Below are 18,962 nucleotides of genomic sequence, written 5' to 3'. Positions count from 1 at the left end.
ATGGCGGGAAAGATTTGCGATGATTTAGGTATTGGTTGTCCTTGCATGAACACCCCCCCCACCCCCCACCGCCCACCTGTGCCGTCTGGAAACGTTCGATAAACAGTAAATCTGCCACTTGAAGCTAAAACACATTCGATTAATGTTGTGTCTGCAGACGCTACACGCCAAGCAATCGGTCAGCAGCCCCCCCCCCCCCTCCCCCGCACTGTGTGCATTTATCCGGGACCAGCTCCCGTACAGAAAAATAAAAATCGCAGATGTGGGGAAATCACATTTACCGGTTTTAGCAATTCTGTAACAAACGCAGCTGCAGGGTCAATTTTTATCATGCCAGACGTGTACAGAGAAAAAAACACCCCATACTGCCATTAGAGCTCCACCTGCTCAGCTTTATGTAAGCTGTGGGGTCAATCAGCACGACACACGTGGGGGCGGAGCACAAACATACATATTGTACATTGTCTACAATGTATTTTTAATATGAAAGTAAGAGACCTGCAGTAAACCCAAAATGTTGGGTGTAGAGCAAGAATTGTTCTAATAAGCCTGGGGGATGGGGGGGGGGGGGGGTTTGCCCTATGGGAACTCAGGGGGCCCAACAGTTTAAATGACTGTTTTTTGGCTTTAAAAGTTACAGTCCTAACCAGGCCTTTTTTATTTTTAGCATTGGAAGAAAAAAAAAAAAAAAATTGTAAAATGCTGACTATCATGTCTGGCCGGGGACGACCCTCCGCTGACCCTCCTACTCGGCCCCCCCCCCCGTGTCATTCCCTTCAATGCCTAGCAGAGAAGACAGACCTGGGCTAGAAGGGCCACCGCTGAAGCCGCCTTCACTCACCTTTCATGCCGCTCCCCTCGTCTTGGAATGTGTTACGCGTAGAGGACGGGTCTTCCAAGTGCTCGCTGCCGCCGCTCCCCGACGAGGCCACGCTGCTCTGCGGCGACAGGGGGGCGTGATCAGACGGGACGCCCTGCGATCCTCTGGCCCGCAAGTCCTCGTGAGACATCCAGCCGTGTCCGAGGGGCTGGTTTGGCACGTTCATGGGGGGCGTGAGAGACACCGACCGTTTCAGGGGGCTGTGATGCGTCTGCCCTGAGAGAACTGTGAAAATAAAATAAAAAAAAATAAAGGTTAATTTTTCAAAACGTCCAAAGAAGGGGAGATGAAGTCACCTATACATAAAAACCACTAACGTGCAGGTACAAACCTTGGATTTTACAGTGTTTAAATATGTGATTTTCCACTTCCTGTAATATGGTGACAACGCTTCAGTGAAATGGCACAGCAGCGCCGTCACCCCATGCATGTCTATTCACATGGGCTTTAAAATAAGTGACAAATTAAGCCCCAATTCCAGTGAACGGGACAGATTGGAGAGATTCTGATTGGTTAGTGGTGCCACGTGACCGCTTTGACCAATTGGAATCACTCTGATCCATCCTGGGGAAAAAAAAAAGTGGGATTTAAAATATCCAGACCGCTACATGGGTCCTGAAGAGAGGGGGGGGGTTGCGGTGTTAATTCATCTTTTCATTTGTTCTGAAAAAGTGAACTTACGCTTTATTATAAGTTACAGCCTCAGCTCTATATTTCCTGCAAAGCGGTAGGTGGTGCCGGACTCCCCATCTACTCCGGTCACCGGGACCTAACAGATTGTTGCAAGTTGCAACGTCGCACATCATTCCCTTCTTGCAATTTTGCTCTGCACCATCGACATCGACTGTTTTTCACTAGAATGGACATTTAAATAGCGAGTCCGGCCAAAAACGGATATTAGCCTTTGGGTCAACGGTGGCGGTCCCCTGTCCTGCGTCAACGGTGGCGGTCCCCTGTCCTGCGTCAACGGTGGCGGTCCCCTGTCCTGCGTCAACGGTGGCGGTCCCCTGTCCTGCGTCAACGGTGGCGGTCCCCTGTCCTGCGTCAACGGTGGCGGTCTATGACCCTTTCCAGAGCAAAACTGTGCTTTTTTGGTTCAATATACTTCAATGGAGAAGCTGCAGAAAGGCATGCAATGCATTTTTGCAGCAGTTTGTATTTTGTATTTTTAAAATTGGACGAAAAAAAAAAAATAAAAAAAAAAAAGGCATAAAAAATAAGCAAAAAAAGCAAAAATCGCAACAAAATCAAACGCGCAAAAATGAACACACACAGCAAAAAGCACCGCATAAAACTGATGAAAAGCAAACTGCATAGGTGTACCGAGCCTTACATGCTGGACACACCGATCAATTTTCAGATGAGAATATTCAGACGAAAAATCTTTGTTCATTCAAAATTTTTACTTGTTTTTATCAGTTTTAAAATGAATGTCAATTTCTGACTGAAAACCACATCCACTGTCCTAAAATTCCTTCCACCGAGACATTTTCTATCATTTTCTAAATTTTCCCATCACTGAGCTTGAAAACAAACGCCGATTTGACCCCCAATAACGATTATAAAATCGAAGGAACGTTCATAAAAAACGACATTTTTTTTTTGTTGAAGGAAGACATTGTTTTTGTATGTCCGGCATATAATATATTATAATTATGTGTGAAAATCTGCAAAAACAGTCTAACTTTTTTTTTTCTTTAAATAAAAAAAATTTGGTCTGATATTTACCAGATTCACCTTCTAATATTTAAAATTATATATATATATCTCCCCTCATAGTATATACACTATATGCCCTCTAAATACTAAATACATATATTATAGGGCATATCTACTGCATATACTGTATATATTATGAGGAGATATACATCTCCTCTAATAGCATATACAGTATATCTCCCCTCCAATAGTATATATCCCCTCTAAGCCCTTGTACACACGGTCGGAGATTCTGACGGAATGTGTCCTATCGGACCGTTTTGTCGGATATTCCGACTGTGTGTGGTCTGCATCGGACTGATTCCATCGGAATATCCGTTGGACCCAATTTTCCAACTTGTTGGAAATATTTTACGACAAACTGGTCCGATCGGACTTTGTGCTATCATGTGTAGAGAATTCCGATCGGACAAAGTGCCACGCATGCTCAGATCAAATTCCTAGACCAAAGCTATTGGCTACTAGCCTGAACGTAGCCCCGTCGTAACGAAATAACGTCATCACGTTCTGAACGATCGGAATTTCCAACAACTTTGTCCGACCGTGTGTATGCAACAGTTTCGGACAAAATCCGTCGGACAAAATCCAACGGATTTGGTTGGCAGAATGTCCGACCGTGTGTACAAGGGCTTATAGTATATACCAGTGATGGCGAACCTTTTTGAGCCCGAGTGCCCAAACTGCAAACCAAAACGACTTATTTTTTTCAAAGTGCCAACACTGCAATTAAACCTGAATAACAAGGTTTTAGTTTAGAAAAAACAATTCGTACAGTTGTCCAAACTAATTAACAGCTTTTGATTAAAAAGAAAAAAACACAATAACAGAGGTACTGCAGAGTATTGCATAGTATGGGCAGGGTACTGCAGAGTATTGCATAGTACGGGCAGGGTACTGCAGAGTATTGCATAGTACGGGCAGGGTACTGCAGAGTATTGCATAGTACGGGCAGGGTACTGCAGAGTATTGCATAGTACGGGCAGGGTACTGCAGGGTATTGCATAGTATGGGCAAGGTACTGCAGAGTATCGCAGAGTATGGGCAGGGTACTGCAGAGTATTGCATGGTATGGGCAGGGTACTGCAGAGTATTGCATGGTATGGACAGGGTACTGCATAGTATGGGCAGGGTATTGCAGAGTATTGCATAGTATGGGCAGGGTATTGCAGAGTATTGCATAGTATGGGCAGGGTACTGCAGAGTATTGCATAGTACGGGCAGGGTACTGCAGAGTATTGCATAGTACGGACAGGGTACTGCAGAGTATTGCATAGTACGGGCAGGGTACTGCAGAGTATTGCATAGTACGGGCAGGGTACTGCAGAGTATTGCATAGTACGGGCAGGGTACTGCAGAGTATTGCATAGTACGGGCAGGGTACTGCAGAGTATTGCATAGTACGGACAGGGTACTGCAGAGTATTGCATAGTACGGACAGGGTACTGCAGAGTATTGCAGAGTACGGACAGGGTACTGCAGAGTATTGCAGAGTACGGCCAGGGTACTGCAGAGTATGGCCAGGGTACTGCAGAGTATGGCCAGGGTACTGCAGAGTATGGCCAGGGTACTGCAGAGTATGGCCAGGGTACTGCAGAGTATGGCATAGTATGGACAGGGTACTGCAGAGTATTGCATAGTACGGACAGGGTACTGCAGAGTATTGCATAGTACGCACAGGGTACTGCAGAATATTGCATAGTACGCACAGGGTACTGCAGAATATTGCATAGTACGCACAGGGTACTGCAGAATATTGCATAGTACGCACAGGGTACTGCAGAGTATGGCCAGGGTACTGCAGAGTATTGCATAGTATGGACAGGGTACTGCAGAGTATGGCCAGGGTACTGCAGAGTATTGCATAGTATGGACAGGGTACTGCAGAGTATTGCATAGTATGGGCAGGGTACTGCAGAGTATTGCATAGTATGGGCAGGGTACTGCAGGGTATTGCATAGTATGGGCAGGGTACTGCAGGGTATTGCATAGTATGGGCAGGGTACTGCAGAGTATTGCATAGTATGGGCAGGGTACTGCAGAGTATTGCATAGTATGGGCAGGGTACTGCAGAGTATTGCATAGTATGGGCAGGGTACTGCAGAGTATTGCATAGTATTGTCAGGGTACTGCAGAGTATAGCATAGTATGGGCAGGGTACTGCAGAATATTGCATAGTATGGGCAGGGTACTGCAGAGTATGGCCAGGGTACTGCAGAGTATTGCATAGTATGGGCAGGGTACTGCAGAGTATTGCATAGTATGGGCAGGGTACTGCAGAGTATTGTCAGGGTACTGCAGAGTATTGTCAGGGTACTGCAGAGTATTGCATAGTATGGGCAGGGTATTGCAGAGTATGGGCAGGGTACTGCAGAGTATTGAAAGAATATTGAATAGTATGGGCATAGAATTGCATCTCTCTCCCTCTTCCCCTCACCCCTCACACTGTAGGGCACGCGGGAGCAAGATTCTGGGAGGGCGTCCATGGACGCCCTCCCAGAATAAGCCGACCGTGCTGTAGCCATCTTTTGGCTATGGCCCGGTCGGCAATTGGTTATAAAACTCACTTTTTTGTTGTTGAAGTCAGTGTGGGGTAGGGTGAGGCTCCGCTGGTGTCCTCCGTGTGTCAGGCGATTTCCCACGCAGGCACGTCAACAGGTGCGTCAGATGTTCTAGAATGGGGGCGTGGCTTCAGCGCTCAGAGCATGCGCCATGCCCACTCGGACGCATCACAGCTATCCCAGAGGACTGTGGGACATGTAGTTCGCGGGAGCGGACGAATTAACGGTGTTGTCACTGCGTGCCTTCAGAGGCGGCTTGGCGTGCCGGCAGCGGCACGCGTGCCACGCGTTCTCCATCACTGGTATATACATTATATCGCCTCATAGTATATATCCCCTCTAATAGTATATACATTATATCTCCTCATAGTATATATGCCCTCCAATAGTATATACATTACATCTCCTCATAGTGTATATGCCCTCCAATAGTATATACAGTATGTCCCCTCTAATAGTATATACACTCTAATGCCGTGTACACACGATCGAATTGTCCGGCGTACTTAGTCCGGCAAACAATCCGGCGGATAGTCCGGTGGACTTTCTACCGAACGAACTTGGCCGCACACGGACACACAGAAAGTCCGGCGTTTGCTAGCGTGATGACGTACAGCGCGTACGACGGGACTAGAAAAAGGAAGTTCAATAGCCAGTAGCCAATAGCTTCCTTCTCGTGCTTGCTTCTGAGCATGCGTCATTCTTAGTCCGCCGGACTAGCACACTGACGAACGTATTGTCCGCTGAAACCCAAGTTTACGCTGAGAAAGTCCGCTGAAGCCCACACACACGATCGAATTGTCCGATGAAATGCATTTCGGCGGACTAAGTACGCCGGACAATTTTATTGTGTGTACGCGGCATAACAGTAAATATACCGTAGTTCATCTAGCCTCTAATAGTATATACAGTATATCTCCTCCAATGGTATATACAGTATCTCTCTCTCTGTCTGTTATTCTCAAAGTGGATTAAAGACTTTCCTCCCTAACCATATATCTCCTCTAATAGTATATACAGTATATATCCTCTAATACCATAGTGTGTGTGTACACATACCTCCTCATATATATATATATATACACACACACATACATACATATACACATATATACACACACACACACACACACATATATACATATACATACACACACACACACACACACACACAATATAGCCCCTCTAATATTATATATCTCCTCTTATATACAGTATATATCCCCTCTAATAGTATATACACAATATAGCCCCTCTAATAGTATATACAGTATATATCCTCTAATAGTATATATCTCCTCTTATATACAGTATGTATCCCCTCTAATAGTATATACACACACACACACACACACACACACACACACTACAGCCCCTCTAATAGTATATACAGTATATCTATTATGTCTGTTATTCTCAGAGTAGATTAAAGATTTTACTCCCTAACCATATAGTTGGCGATTTATAGTTTTCCCTGCGTATATTTAGGAATAAATTGCCTTTTTTTAAACTTTATATATAAACAAAATTATACACCACACTTTTTTTCTTCTTCTTTTTTTTTTTTTTTTTTTTTTAAAGGCGATTAGCCGATTAATGGAAACAATAAAAAAAAAAAAAAAAAACAGCCAACTAATCAGCGCCGTCCAACTGTAATGTTACAGTGTAGGTGTGCGGTAAAACCATGGCTCAGCTGCCCATTTTTCTGAAAGAGCCCTTATGGTAAATGGGGTCGGGCCTACATCAGACCAGCTGCAAATCTGCCGAATGGTGTTCCCATGACACCGACTCAGTCACCAATGTCTATAGGCTACAGTCACTGGCACTGCCCATGCGGCTTAGGTCAGGGCGGAACAAATCCCAGGAGCCAGGTAACCAAAAAGGAGACCCGCTGCCTCATTTTTGAGGTTACATAGTAGGCGAGGTTGAAAAAAAAGTCCATCAAGCCCAACCCATGTGTGCGATTATATGTCAGTATTACATTGTGTATCATGTATGTTGCAGTCGTTCAGGTGATCATCTAATAGTTTCTTGAAACTATCGATGCCCCCCTGCTGAGACCACCGCCTGTGGAAGGGAATTCCACATCCTTGCCGCTCTTACAGTAAAGAACCTTCTACGTAGTTTAAGGTTAAACCTCTTTTCTTCTAATTTTAATGAGTGGCCACGAGTCTTGTTAAACTCCCTCCTGCGGAAAAAATGTTCTCCCTATTGTGGGGTCACCAGTCTGGTATTTATATATTGTGGGGTCACCAGTCTGGTATTTATATATTGTGGGGTCACCAGTCTGGTATTTATATATTGTGGGGTCACCAGTCCGGTATTTATATATTGTGGGGTCACCAGTCCTGTATTTAGATAATGAAATCATATCCCCTCTCAGGCGTCTCTTCTCCAGAGAGAATAAGTTCAGAGCTCACACCCTTTCCTCATAACTAAGATCACATAACTAATAGCTTTGTTGCCCTTGCCCTTGCCTGGTTCACTAGTTATTACAAGGAGAAGGCTCCGGCATCGTAATTTGCCCACCCCTGGTGTAAGTGGCAGGCCACCTACGCTTGGACAACTTTCCCTGGTAAGAGAGGAGGATATCTGGGGGAAGCAAAATAAGTCAAAAAGCCAGCTATGGCACCAACCAATGCCACACCTGCTAAAAGCCCACCTGCGCTCTTCATCAGCCCCAGGACGGATAGTAGCAGAATACGCCAACAGGGCCCATCTTAACCAAGCCATAAGAAATATTTTATGTGGGAAATCAAACCTCGAAGGCTAAGGTTAAGTAAACCTTTCCCCCCCCCCCCCCTAAATTCCAGCTCCCCTATGCACCAATAGAGCATTCATGTACTTTTTTTGCAAAAACATCAAAGCTTTCCATAAAATTCACAGACGCGTACCTTACTGTCCTGCATCCATGATTCCAAACGTATCTATTGCTTCCATCTTACTTCCTTACAAACTAGAGGTCATGGCACAGGAAGGAGATGACCAGCTGACCTCATTGGCACACGCCCTGCATCATCCTCCCTCCCATTCCCAGGTGCACATTTTTTTTAAATGAAATGCAATCAGTGATCATCATCCTTCTCACTAAATACACAGATTGCATAGTGTATGGTGATCTATATAAAAGTACATAGGAGGGAGTGGACAAAAACTTTGAGCTGTCATGCCCCGTTCACAACTCGCATACCCACATGCATTTTTTTTTTGTTTTTAAGCGAGGTGGGGGAGGGGTTTTGGAACATTTTCACTCATCACACATAGGGCAGCCCACCCACCTGAATGGGCCGCCCCACACACAGCAATCGCCTCAAAGAAGCTTCGGAATTTATTTATTTTTTTTGAGTGGAGCTTGGTGTGTTTTTTACTGTGATTTTTGGTGCAACACATGTCTGAAACGCAAGGAAACGCACAGATATGACTGGAGCCTCATTGTTCTCGTACCAATTTCCCTTTCAGGCCCCATTCACATCTAGCATAGTGGGGAGCGAACGTTTTGTGGCTCGTTTTTTCTTGTGACACGCATAGGGAAGCCCGCCGATTTAAATGGGCTGTGCTAAAAAAAAAAACAAAAAAAAAAAACAAAAAAAAAAACGCACCAAGCTCCGTGCCGCCATGACGCCGTTTACAAGTGAAATGCTCCGTCATTTGACGGCGAGATCACGTGGTAAACGGCCACGATCAGGACCCAGCGGTCACGGGTGTTCTAGGGTGCGCTTCCCCAAGGGGGTGAGCGCAAAATTCTGGGAGGATGTCATAGTATGCCCTCCCGGAGTTAACCAACCGCCCTGTAGCTGTCATTCGGCTATGGGCCGGTTGCTAAGTGGTTAAAAAAAACGTGCACCTGGGAATGGGAGGGTGGATGATGCAGGGCGTGTGCCAACGAGGTCAGCTGGTCAACTCCTTCCTGTGTCATGACCTCTAGTCTGTAAGGACGTAAGATGGAAGCAATAGATACGTTTGGAATCATGGATGTAGGACAGCAAGGCACGTGTCTGTAGATTTTATGGAAAGCTTTGATTTTTTTTTTTTTTTTTTTAAATACGTACACGAACGCTATATTGGTGGCTAAGGGAGCTGCAATTTAGGGGAAAAAAAGTGAACTTGGCCTTTAAGGTAACAGGTCACCTGTGCTTGCACAGCTTTCCTAGAAGGGGATGAGGGCATCCGGGAAAAGCAACAGTCAGCTATAGCGGTAACCAAGTCCCAATCCTGCCAACCACCCACACGTGCGATCTATCATCCCCGGGGGAGGGTGGAAGGCAGTGGAATATGCCATCAGGACCTAAATCTAAACCAAATTAAGATTTATTTATTTTTTTTTTTAGGGGGGGGGGGGGGGGAATTCTCCAGAAGTCAGGTGACCCGTGCTTGGATAACGTATCGGTAAAGAAATGAGGGCACACAGGAGAAGTAGTAACAGAAGACAAAATCCATTTATGGTGTTAACCATTAACCAATACCACAGCGGCCAACCAACCACCATTTTTTTGTTGGAAATCAACCCTCCTGGTGGCAGGTCACCTGTGCCTGGACAACAACTTTCCTGGAAGGGGGTGAGGGCATCCAGGTGAAGCAACAGCCAGCTACAGCACTAACCAATTCAATACCTGCTGACTGCCCACAAGCGCCATCAGCCCCAGGTGATGGTAGTAAAATATGCCAGAGCCCATCTAAACTGAACATAAAAGAAAACATTTTTGTTGGAAACTAACCCAACAGATGGCAGGTCACCTGTGCTTGGACAACTTCCCCAGGAGGATGAGGGTATCCAGGAGAGGCGACAAAAGGTCAAAAGCCAACTATAGCCACATGTGCTCTCCATCAGCGTCGGGGGAAGATGGACGGTAGTAAAACACGCTCATCATCATCGGGACCCATCTAAAAACTGAGCCATTAGAAAAAAATATTCTTGGAAAACAACCCTTCAGGTGGCAGGTCATCCAGGAGAAGCAACAAAAGTCAACAGCCAGCTATGGTGGTAACCAAGACCCAGTCATGCCAACCACCCACTTGTGCACTCCATCAGCTTCGGGGGGAGGATAGGCCACAGCAGAATACGTCTCCAGTGGTTATCTAAACCAGGTTGTAAGAAAACTTTTGTGGCAATCAGTCCTTCCCCCCCCCCACCCAGAGATGTGAAAAAAAAAAAAAAAGGAAGGGGGGGGGGGGCGTCACCCAGTGAAATCTGGGCTCCGTTTTGTAGTAAAATCCACAACGGCGAAGCATGTCTGTATTGAATTATGTAACGCGAGGTTTGGTTCCAGCGGCTGATTTACAACTGCTGCACGCAAGCAACATCCGTTGTATAATGTCTTCAGGCCTCGGAGGCCAAGAGGCTCAGCCTTTGTGGGCTTGGCACCGGCCTGAGAATGAAGTCATCCAAACAGCCTTTAGTAGCATAGGAACAGAACAACAAAGTCCCAGAACACGGACTTCTCGCAGCCCCCATGTAAGCGCTCTTGGCCTGCCATCGCGCTGTGGGTGCGCCTATATCCCAGTCCCTTCTGTGTCATTAGCGGAGGTTCTGGGTCATATTTAAAAAAGGGAACCGATGCTAAAAATGTAAAAGTAATGGGGGCAATGACCTCTCGCAACTTGACTTGTGCCCAAATTTTAACATTCATTCTTTAAAGCCCAGGAACTTACGAAATACGCAGCCTAGCAGTTATTTAAAAACAAAAAAGCAACCCAATGGCGCGTACACACGACCAAACCTCGACAGCAAAGGTCCGACGGAACGAATCCGTCAGAAAATTTGATCGTGTGTGGGCTCCATCGGACCTTTGCTGTCCAAAAATCTGAAGGACTTGAGCAATAGAACAGGTTTCAAATTTTTGCGCCGGAACTCCACCGGACCCAGTCCCTATGGAGAAATCCGCTCGTCTGTATGCTGGTCCAGCAGACGAAAACCGACGATAGGGCAGCTATTGGCTACTGGCTACTGGCTATGAACTTCCTTATTCTAGTCCAGTCGTACGTCATCACGTTCGAATCCCTCGGACTTTGATGCGATTGTGTGTGGCCAAGTCCGTTCATTTGGAAAGTCGGTCAGAACTCAGCTGGAAAGTCCGGTCGTCTGTATGCGGCATAAGTGTATTACTAGCCCTATATCCAAGGCGGTCCTTCATAGATTTAATGCCTGTTGTCTAGCGTCAGACCTCTTCCAGGTTAAATGATGCCCAGCATCACCCACCCAACCAACTCTGTAGAGCAGGGTAGGCACGTTGTCCAGCATCAGCCCACATTCAGGTTAAATGATGCCCAGCATCACCCAACCAACCATATAGAAAAAGAGGGAGGGTGCACCGACCTTGTGCATTACCAAAGATAACATTTATTTAAAATAATAAAAGCAAGAATCATACTCACAAAACAAAAACTTAAAAAACAAAAGGCAGCTTAATTGCTCCAAGAATTCGGAAACCGTGTCTTCTGGACACCTGCAACCTGGAGCGGGTATTAGGAGGAACCAGATGGCATCGCAAATGGCCTTTTGAGATGCCATCTGGTTCCTTCTTTAAGAACACCCACTGTTCTGAGGAGGGCAGCAAGACATTGGACGTTCCATATTTTATCCAAAGGGTTGGGCTACACCACTTGCACATGGACCAAGCTCCTGAGCACAGCAGATTGTTTTGTGTTGTTTGGATCACCTAACCAGCAGGATAGGCAACCCTGGCACTCCAGTTGTGGTAAGAATACAATCCCATTGCGCCTCACCTACTGGACGCCATGCGTGTGGCCGTCAGTCCTGCAATGTTTCATGGGGTTTGTAGTCTCGCCACAGCTAGCGTTCCGAGGTTGCCTGCCCCGTAGAGGTATGTCATCATGCCAACTTGAGGTTACAGGAGAAAGCTAAAAACAGAACTGCGGCAGGTCAGTACATCACGTGGTATTCTCCAGGGATTCAAGACCACCCACCACCAGTGGAACCCGCACATCGTGTGACCTCCATCCAAAGATCCTAGTGTTATTTACTCTCCAGAATTGAAGACCACCCACCGCCAGAGGAACCTTCACATCATGTGACCTCCATCCAAAGATCCTAGTGTTACTCTCCAGAATTGAAGACCACCCACCACCAGTGGAACCCGCACATCATGTGAGCTCAATCCAAAGAACCTAGTGTTATTTACTCTCCAGAATTGAAGACCACCCACCGCCAGAGGAACCTTCACATCATGTGACCTCCATCCAAAGATCCTAGTGTTACTCTCCAGAATTGAAGACCACCCACCACCAGTGGAACCCGCACATCATGTGAGCTCAATCCAAAGAACCTAGTGTTATTTACTCTCCAGAATTGAAGACCACCCACCGCCAGAGGAACCTTCACATCATGTGACCTCCATCCAAAGATCCTAGTGTTACTCTCCAGAATTGAAGACCACCCACCACCAGTGGAACCCGCACATCGTGTGACCTCCATCCAAAGATCCTAGTGTTATTTACTCTCCAGAATTGAAGACCACCCACCACCAGAGGAACCCGCACATCGTGTGACCTCCATCCAAAGATCCTAGTGTTATTTACTCTCCAGAATTGAAGACCACCCACCGCCAGAGGAACCTTCACATCATGTGACCTCCATCCAAAGATCCTAGTGTTACTCTCCAGAATTGAAGACCACCCACCACCAGTGGAACCCGCACATCATGTGAGCTCAATCCAAAGAACCTAGTGTTATTTACTCTCCAGAATTGAAGACCACCCACCGCCAGAGGAACCTTCACATCATGTGACCTCCATCCAAAGATCCTAGTGTTACTCTCCAGAATTGAAGACCACCCACCACCAGTGGAACCCGCACATCATGTGAGCTCAATCCAAAGAACCTAGTGTTATTTACTCTCCAGAATTGAAGACCACCCACCGCCAGAGGAACCTTCACATCATGTGACCTCCATCCAAAGATCCTAGTGTTACTCTCCAGAATTGAAGACCACCCACCACCAGTGGAACCCGCACATCATGTGAGCTCAATCCAAAGAACCTAGTGTTATTTACTCTCCAGAATTGAAGACCACCCACCACCAGAGGAACCCTCACATGTGACCTCCATCCAAAGATCCTAGTGTCATTTACTCTCCAGAATTGAAGACCACCCACCACCAGTGGAACCCCGCACATCATGTGAGCTCCATCCAAAGATCCTAGTGTCATTTACTCTCCAGAATTGAAGACCACCCACCACCAGAGGAACCCGCACATCGTGTGACCTCCATCCAAAGATCCTAGTGTCATTTACTCTCCAGAATTGAAGACCACCCACCACCAGTGGAACCCGCACATCATGTGAGCTCCATCCAAAGATCCTAGTGTCATTTACTCTCCAGAATTGAAGACCACCCACCACCAGTGGAACCCGCACATCATGTGACCTCCATCCAAAGATCCTAGTGTCATTTACTCTCCAGAATTGAAGACCACCCACCACCAGAGGAACCCGCACATCATGTGACCTCCATCCAAAGATCCTAGTGTCATTTACTCTCCAGAATTGAAGACCACCCACCACCAGTGGAACCCGCACATCATGTGACCTCCATCCAAAGATCCTAGTGTCATTTACTCTCCAGAATTGAAGACCACCCACCACCAGTGGAACCCGCACATCATGTGAGCTTGATCCAAAGAACCTAGTGTTATTTACTCTCCAGAATTGAAGACCACCCACCACCAGTGGAACCCTCACATCATGTGACCTCCATCCAAAGATCCTAGTGTCATTTACTCTCCAGAATTGAAGACCACCCACCACCAGTGGAACCCGCACATCATGTGAGCTCCATCCAAAGATCCTAGTGTCATTTACTCTCCAGAATTGAAGACCACCCACCACCAGTGGAACCCGCACATCATGTGACCTCCATCCAAAGATCCTAGTGTCATTTACTCTCCAGAATTGAAGACCACCCACCACCAGAGGAACCCGCACATCATGTGACCTCCATCCAAAGATCCTAGTGTCATTTACTCTCCAGAATTGAAGACCACCCACCACCAGTGGAACCCGCACATCATGTGACCTCCATCCAAAGATCCTAGTGTCATTTACTCTCCAGAATTGAAGACCACCCACCACCAGTGACATCATGTGAGCTTGATCCAAAGAACCTAGTGTTATTTACTCTCCAGAATTGAAGACCACCCACCACCAGTGGAACCCTCACATCATGTGACCTCCATCCAAAGATCCTAGTGTCATTTACTCTCCAGAATTGAAGACCACCCACCACCAGTGGAACCCGCACATCATGTGAGCTCCATCCAAAGATCCTAGTGTCATTTACTCTCCAGAATTGAAGACCACCCACCACCAGTGGAACCCGCACATCATGTGACCTCCATCCAAAGATCCTAGTGTCATTTACTCTCCAGAATTGAAGACCACCCACCACCAGAGGAACCCGCACATCATGTGACCTCCATCCAAAGATCCTAGTGTTATTTACTCTCCAGAACTGAAGACCACCCATCGCCAGAGGAACCCGCACATCATGTGACCTCCATCCAAAGAACCTAGTGTTATTTCCATCTCGTCCGGGCTGGGCTCAGCCCTTCCTTCTCTGAACTGCCGCTCAGCTGTCGGCTAACTGCCAGCTCCTATCTCTCCACAGTTACGCAGCTGTTGATGATCCTGCTCGTCACAGTCCTGCCTACTTAAGCCGCCCAGTCCAGAGAACTCTGCCTTCGTCAACATCACAGAGACTATCTCCTGCATTCCTGTTCAAGACTTACTTTGCTGACACCCCTTCTGGGCTCCAGATCCTGCTTGCTGTTCCGCTACATTGATCCCTGACTTCTGGCTTGGCTGACTATCCGTTCCGGTTACTGAACTTTCTACTACGTTTGTTCTTTTTACTTTTATTATTAAACTAGTGTGATTTAACTGTACTTCTGTTTTGGCCTGATTTCACGGTTTCTGGCACATTTCCTCTCTCATTCCTCTGCTATCTGTACAAGTCACTTCTGACAGTCGATGTGGACACCAGGCAATCCCAGCCCACATTCCAGCACACAGCAGGTGCTTGACAGCCTCAGCGTTACACGTTTCCCTATGAACAAACAACGGCACAAAGTGCATGGGCGCCATCTGTCTTTTTTGTTTACAGATTCAAGATCCCACTCGTTTTGAGTGTACCTGGACTAGAGATTAACCCTTTCAAATCTGGACTAGTTTGCTGATATTTTGGACTCCGTTGAGCAAGTCATCTCAGGTATTAGCATAATTCTAAAACTTTTGGTTTATAGGTTTCCCTATGAGATTGTGTAAAAGGGAGGTGTCCATTCTCGCCACTCAGGTCTCAGATTACACTCAGGCTGCACTCACACCTGAGCATATCGTTTGAGTGTTTTTTTTAGGGCATTTTTTTTTTTTTTTTTACAGTGTTTTTTGTACAGGTGTTTTGAGGTCCAAAAGGTCACAAATGTAAAAAGCAGTAAAAAACGCCCCGTAATCTGCCTAGGCAGAAAATCTGATTGCGTGTACGAGGCTTAAGGCTGCGTTCACACCTGAGCGTTTTCAGCTCGTAAAACGCTCAAATCAAAAGTTCCAAAAACACCCAACAGGCAAAATCCCGTTCATTTAAAAGAGGCCCCGTTCACATCTGAGCGTTCTGTCACCTGAAGCAAAAACGCCTGGAGCTCAAAAAGAAAAAGCACAGGAGCTTCTTTTTAGGCAGGTTATAGGCATTTTACAATTTTTTACATTGGTACTTTTTTTGAGCTTCAGGCGTTTTGCTTCAGGTGACAGAATGTTCAGATGTTTTACGAGCCGAAAGCGCTCAGGTGTGAATGCAGCCTAAAGCCTCCTAAACACAATCTGATTTTCGGACGACTGTTCGTCCGTTTTTTTTTTTGTTGCATGAAGAGGTTACTCACAATACAAAAATTCTCCTATGACAGAATACAACGTCAGAAGCGACGGAACGCGTTGAATACTTTTGTAAGTATTCTTTTGTTTCCGAGCATGCGCAGTCTTGCTCTTAAGATTATTTTCGTACGGAACCCGCACAAATTAAATGAAAACCGGACGTTGAGTTGACGTACGACAAAAATTTTAATAGTCTGCACATCCAGCTTTTGTCGGACAAATAAACGGAATTGGCTGTTCGGAAGCACCACACTAACGATCCGAAAATCGGCAGATCGTTCGGACGAAATTTGTCTTCCGATTTTCGTATCGTGTGTACGGGCCTTTAGCTCTGTGTTGTGAGATAAAACAGGTATGATTTATGTAGGAGGATTTGATTAAAGTGTTACTAAACCCCGGAGCCTGCCCTCACTATATCTGCTCCCCCCCAGGAGCCTGCCGCTCACTATATCTGCTCCCCCCCAGGAGCCTGCCGCTCACTATATCTGCTCCCCCCCCAGGAGCCTGCCCTCACTATATCTGCTCCCCCCCCAGGAGCCTGCCGCTCACTATATCTGCTCCCCCCCAGGAGCCTGCCGCTCACTATATCTGCTCCCCCCCAGGAGCCTGCCGCTCACTATATCTGCTCCCCCCCAGGAGCCTGCCGCTCACTATATCTGCTCCCCCCCAGGAGCCTGCCGCTCACTATATCTGCTCCCCCCCAGGAGCCTGCCGCTCACTATATCTGCTCCCCCCCAGGAGCCTGCCGCTCACTATATCTGCTCCCCCCCAGGAGCCTGCCGCTCACTATATCTGCTCCCCCCCAGGAGCCTGCCGCTCACTATATCTGCTCCCCCCCAGGAGCCTGCCGCTCACTATATCTGCTCCCCCCCAGGAGCCTGCCACTCACTATATCTGCTCCCCCCCAGGAGCCTGCCGCTCACCATATCTGCTCCCCCCCAGGAGCCTGCCGCTCACCATATCTGCTCCCCCCAGGAGCCTGCCGCTCACCATATCTGCTCCCCCCAGGAGCCTGCCGCTCACCATATCTGCTCCCCCCAGGAGCCTGCCGCTCACCATATCTGCTCCCCCCAGGAGCCTGCCGCTCACCATATCTGCTCCCCCCAGGAGCCATGCCCTCACTATATCTGCTCCCCCCAGGAGCCATGCCCACACTATATCTGCTCCCCCCAGGAGCCATGCCCACACTAAATCTGCTCCCCCCCAGGAGCCTGCCGCTCACTATATCTGCTCCCCCCCAGGAGCCTGCCGCTCACTATATCTGCTCCCCCCAGGAGCCTGCCGCTCACTATATCTGCTCCCCCCAGGAGCCTGCCGCTCACCATATCTGCTCCCCCCAGGAGCCATGCCCTCACTATATCTGCTCCCCCCAGGAGCCATGCCCTCACTATATCTGCTCCCCCCAGGAGCCATGCCCTCACTATATCTGCTGCCCCCCCAGGAGCCATGCCCTCACTATATCTGCTCCCCCCAGGAGCCATGCCCTCACTATATCTGCTGCCCCCCCAGGAGCCATGCCCTCACTATATCTGCTCCCCCCAGGAGCCATGCCCTCACTATATCTGCTGCCCCCCCAGGAGCCATGCCCTCACTATATCTGCTCCCCCCAGGAGCCATGCCCTCACTATATCTGCTCCCCCTAGGAGCCATGCCCTCACTATATCTGCTCCCCCTAGGAGCCATGCCCTCACTATATCTGCTCTCTTAGTACACAGATCATGGAAACACAATTATTTTAGTAAATATAAACTGCCAAACACCCTCTCATCAGCATAATTTATATAGCAGTCTTGTGACTATCAGTGTCTGGTTGAAGCGTGTAGGAGTTTTCATTCTACGCTGACTGACTTATGAGGCTGCATGACGCCTGACCTTCTGGACAGTGCTGATTGGCTCTGTGCTAATCACATGCACGTTCCCAAGAAAAAAATAAATAAAATGCTCTAGTAATGCACACCAGACTGAGCACGTGCAGAGTGACTCCAAAGGCTCTGTGAGATGTGATGGGGACACTGGCAAAAGGGGAGGATCAGAGAAGACAGGATTAAGCAGCCCCCCCCCCCCCCCCAACCATGCTTCTGCACGCACATCTAAATGATCACAGGGATTCCTTCTGATACAACATCTGCTATACAGAAAGCCCATTGTCCACAAATGACCATTAAAAAAAAAAAAAAAAAAACCCGAAGAAAAAATAAAAAACACAGCAAGACTGTTCATGCCAAATAAAAAACGCTTATTTGTGCCATGGCAGCACTTGACGTTTCGTCTGGCCGACGCAGTGAGTAAATAAAAACAAAGCAGTTGAGAATGTCAGCATCGGATGAAAACTCAACAAAAAGCGAAAGCCAACTGGGCAGCGGCTGGAAAAATCAATCGCAGCAATCCAATACCGTCATCAGGAGCCCAATAAATGGTTCCAGGCATCCTAATTAATTCTTCACATGAAATATGGGGACCCCCTAGAGAGCCAGGACAGAGCCAACTCTCAGAGTCTCACCACTAACGCTGCACCGGCATGTAATCAAATCCTTATTATACGGCTCTACATTACCGATACGACATCCACACACAAGTCCCTGGACTTCAAAGAGGATTTTTGATTCCAGAGAATCAATCCTTCTGGAAAGGTCTACGGGGTCCATCATCTCGTCCTGAGGAGGAGATCTCAGGATGGTGCAAAACACGACCTCAGCGCTGGAAGTGCAACGCTACAGAACAAAGGTGGACATACAGAAAAAAAAAATGAGAGAGGTGACATCACTGAGAAGGGAGCCTATCCAATCACTAGAGAGCGGTGACATCACTGAGAATGCAGCCTATCCAATCACTAGAGAGCGATGACATTACTGAGAATGCAGCCTAGCCAATCACTAGAGAGCGATGCCATCACTGAGAATGCCGCCTATCCAATCACTAGAGAGCG

The 18,962-nt window shown here is 47.3% G+C and overlaps 1 protein-coding gene across 1 annotated transcript in view; it reads right to left on the bottom strand.

Annotated features, from left to right (window-relative positions):
* Nucleotides 1-833: 833 nt before the first annotated feature.
* The window catches only part of SAMD4A (sterile alpha motif domain containing 4A), a 74,767-nt gene continuing 56,638 nt past the window's right edge, over nt 834-18,962 (bottom strand). The window contains exon 4 of the mRNA XM_077466814.1: nt 834-1,105. Within this exon, the coding sequence (XP_077322940.1) occupies nt 834-1,105 (272 nt within the window). The remainder of the gene's footprint in view (nt 1,106-18,962) is intronic.

Source organism: Lithobates pipiens, unplaced genomic scaffold (assembly GCF_037356315.1).
Source record: "Lithobates pipiens isolate NorthernLeopardFrog02 unplaced genomic scaffold, aLitPip1_a1.2 Scaffold_37, whole genome shotgun sequence".
NCBI classification, from domain to species: Eukaryota; Metazoa; Chordata; class Amphibia; order Anura; family Ranidae; genus Lithobates; species Lithobates pipiens.
This window is presented reverse-complemented; position numbering and strand designations above follow the sequence as displayed.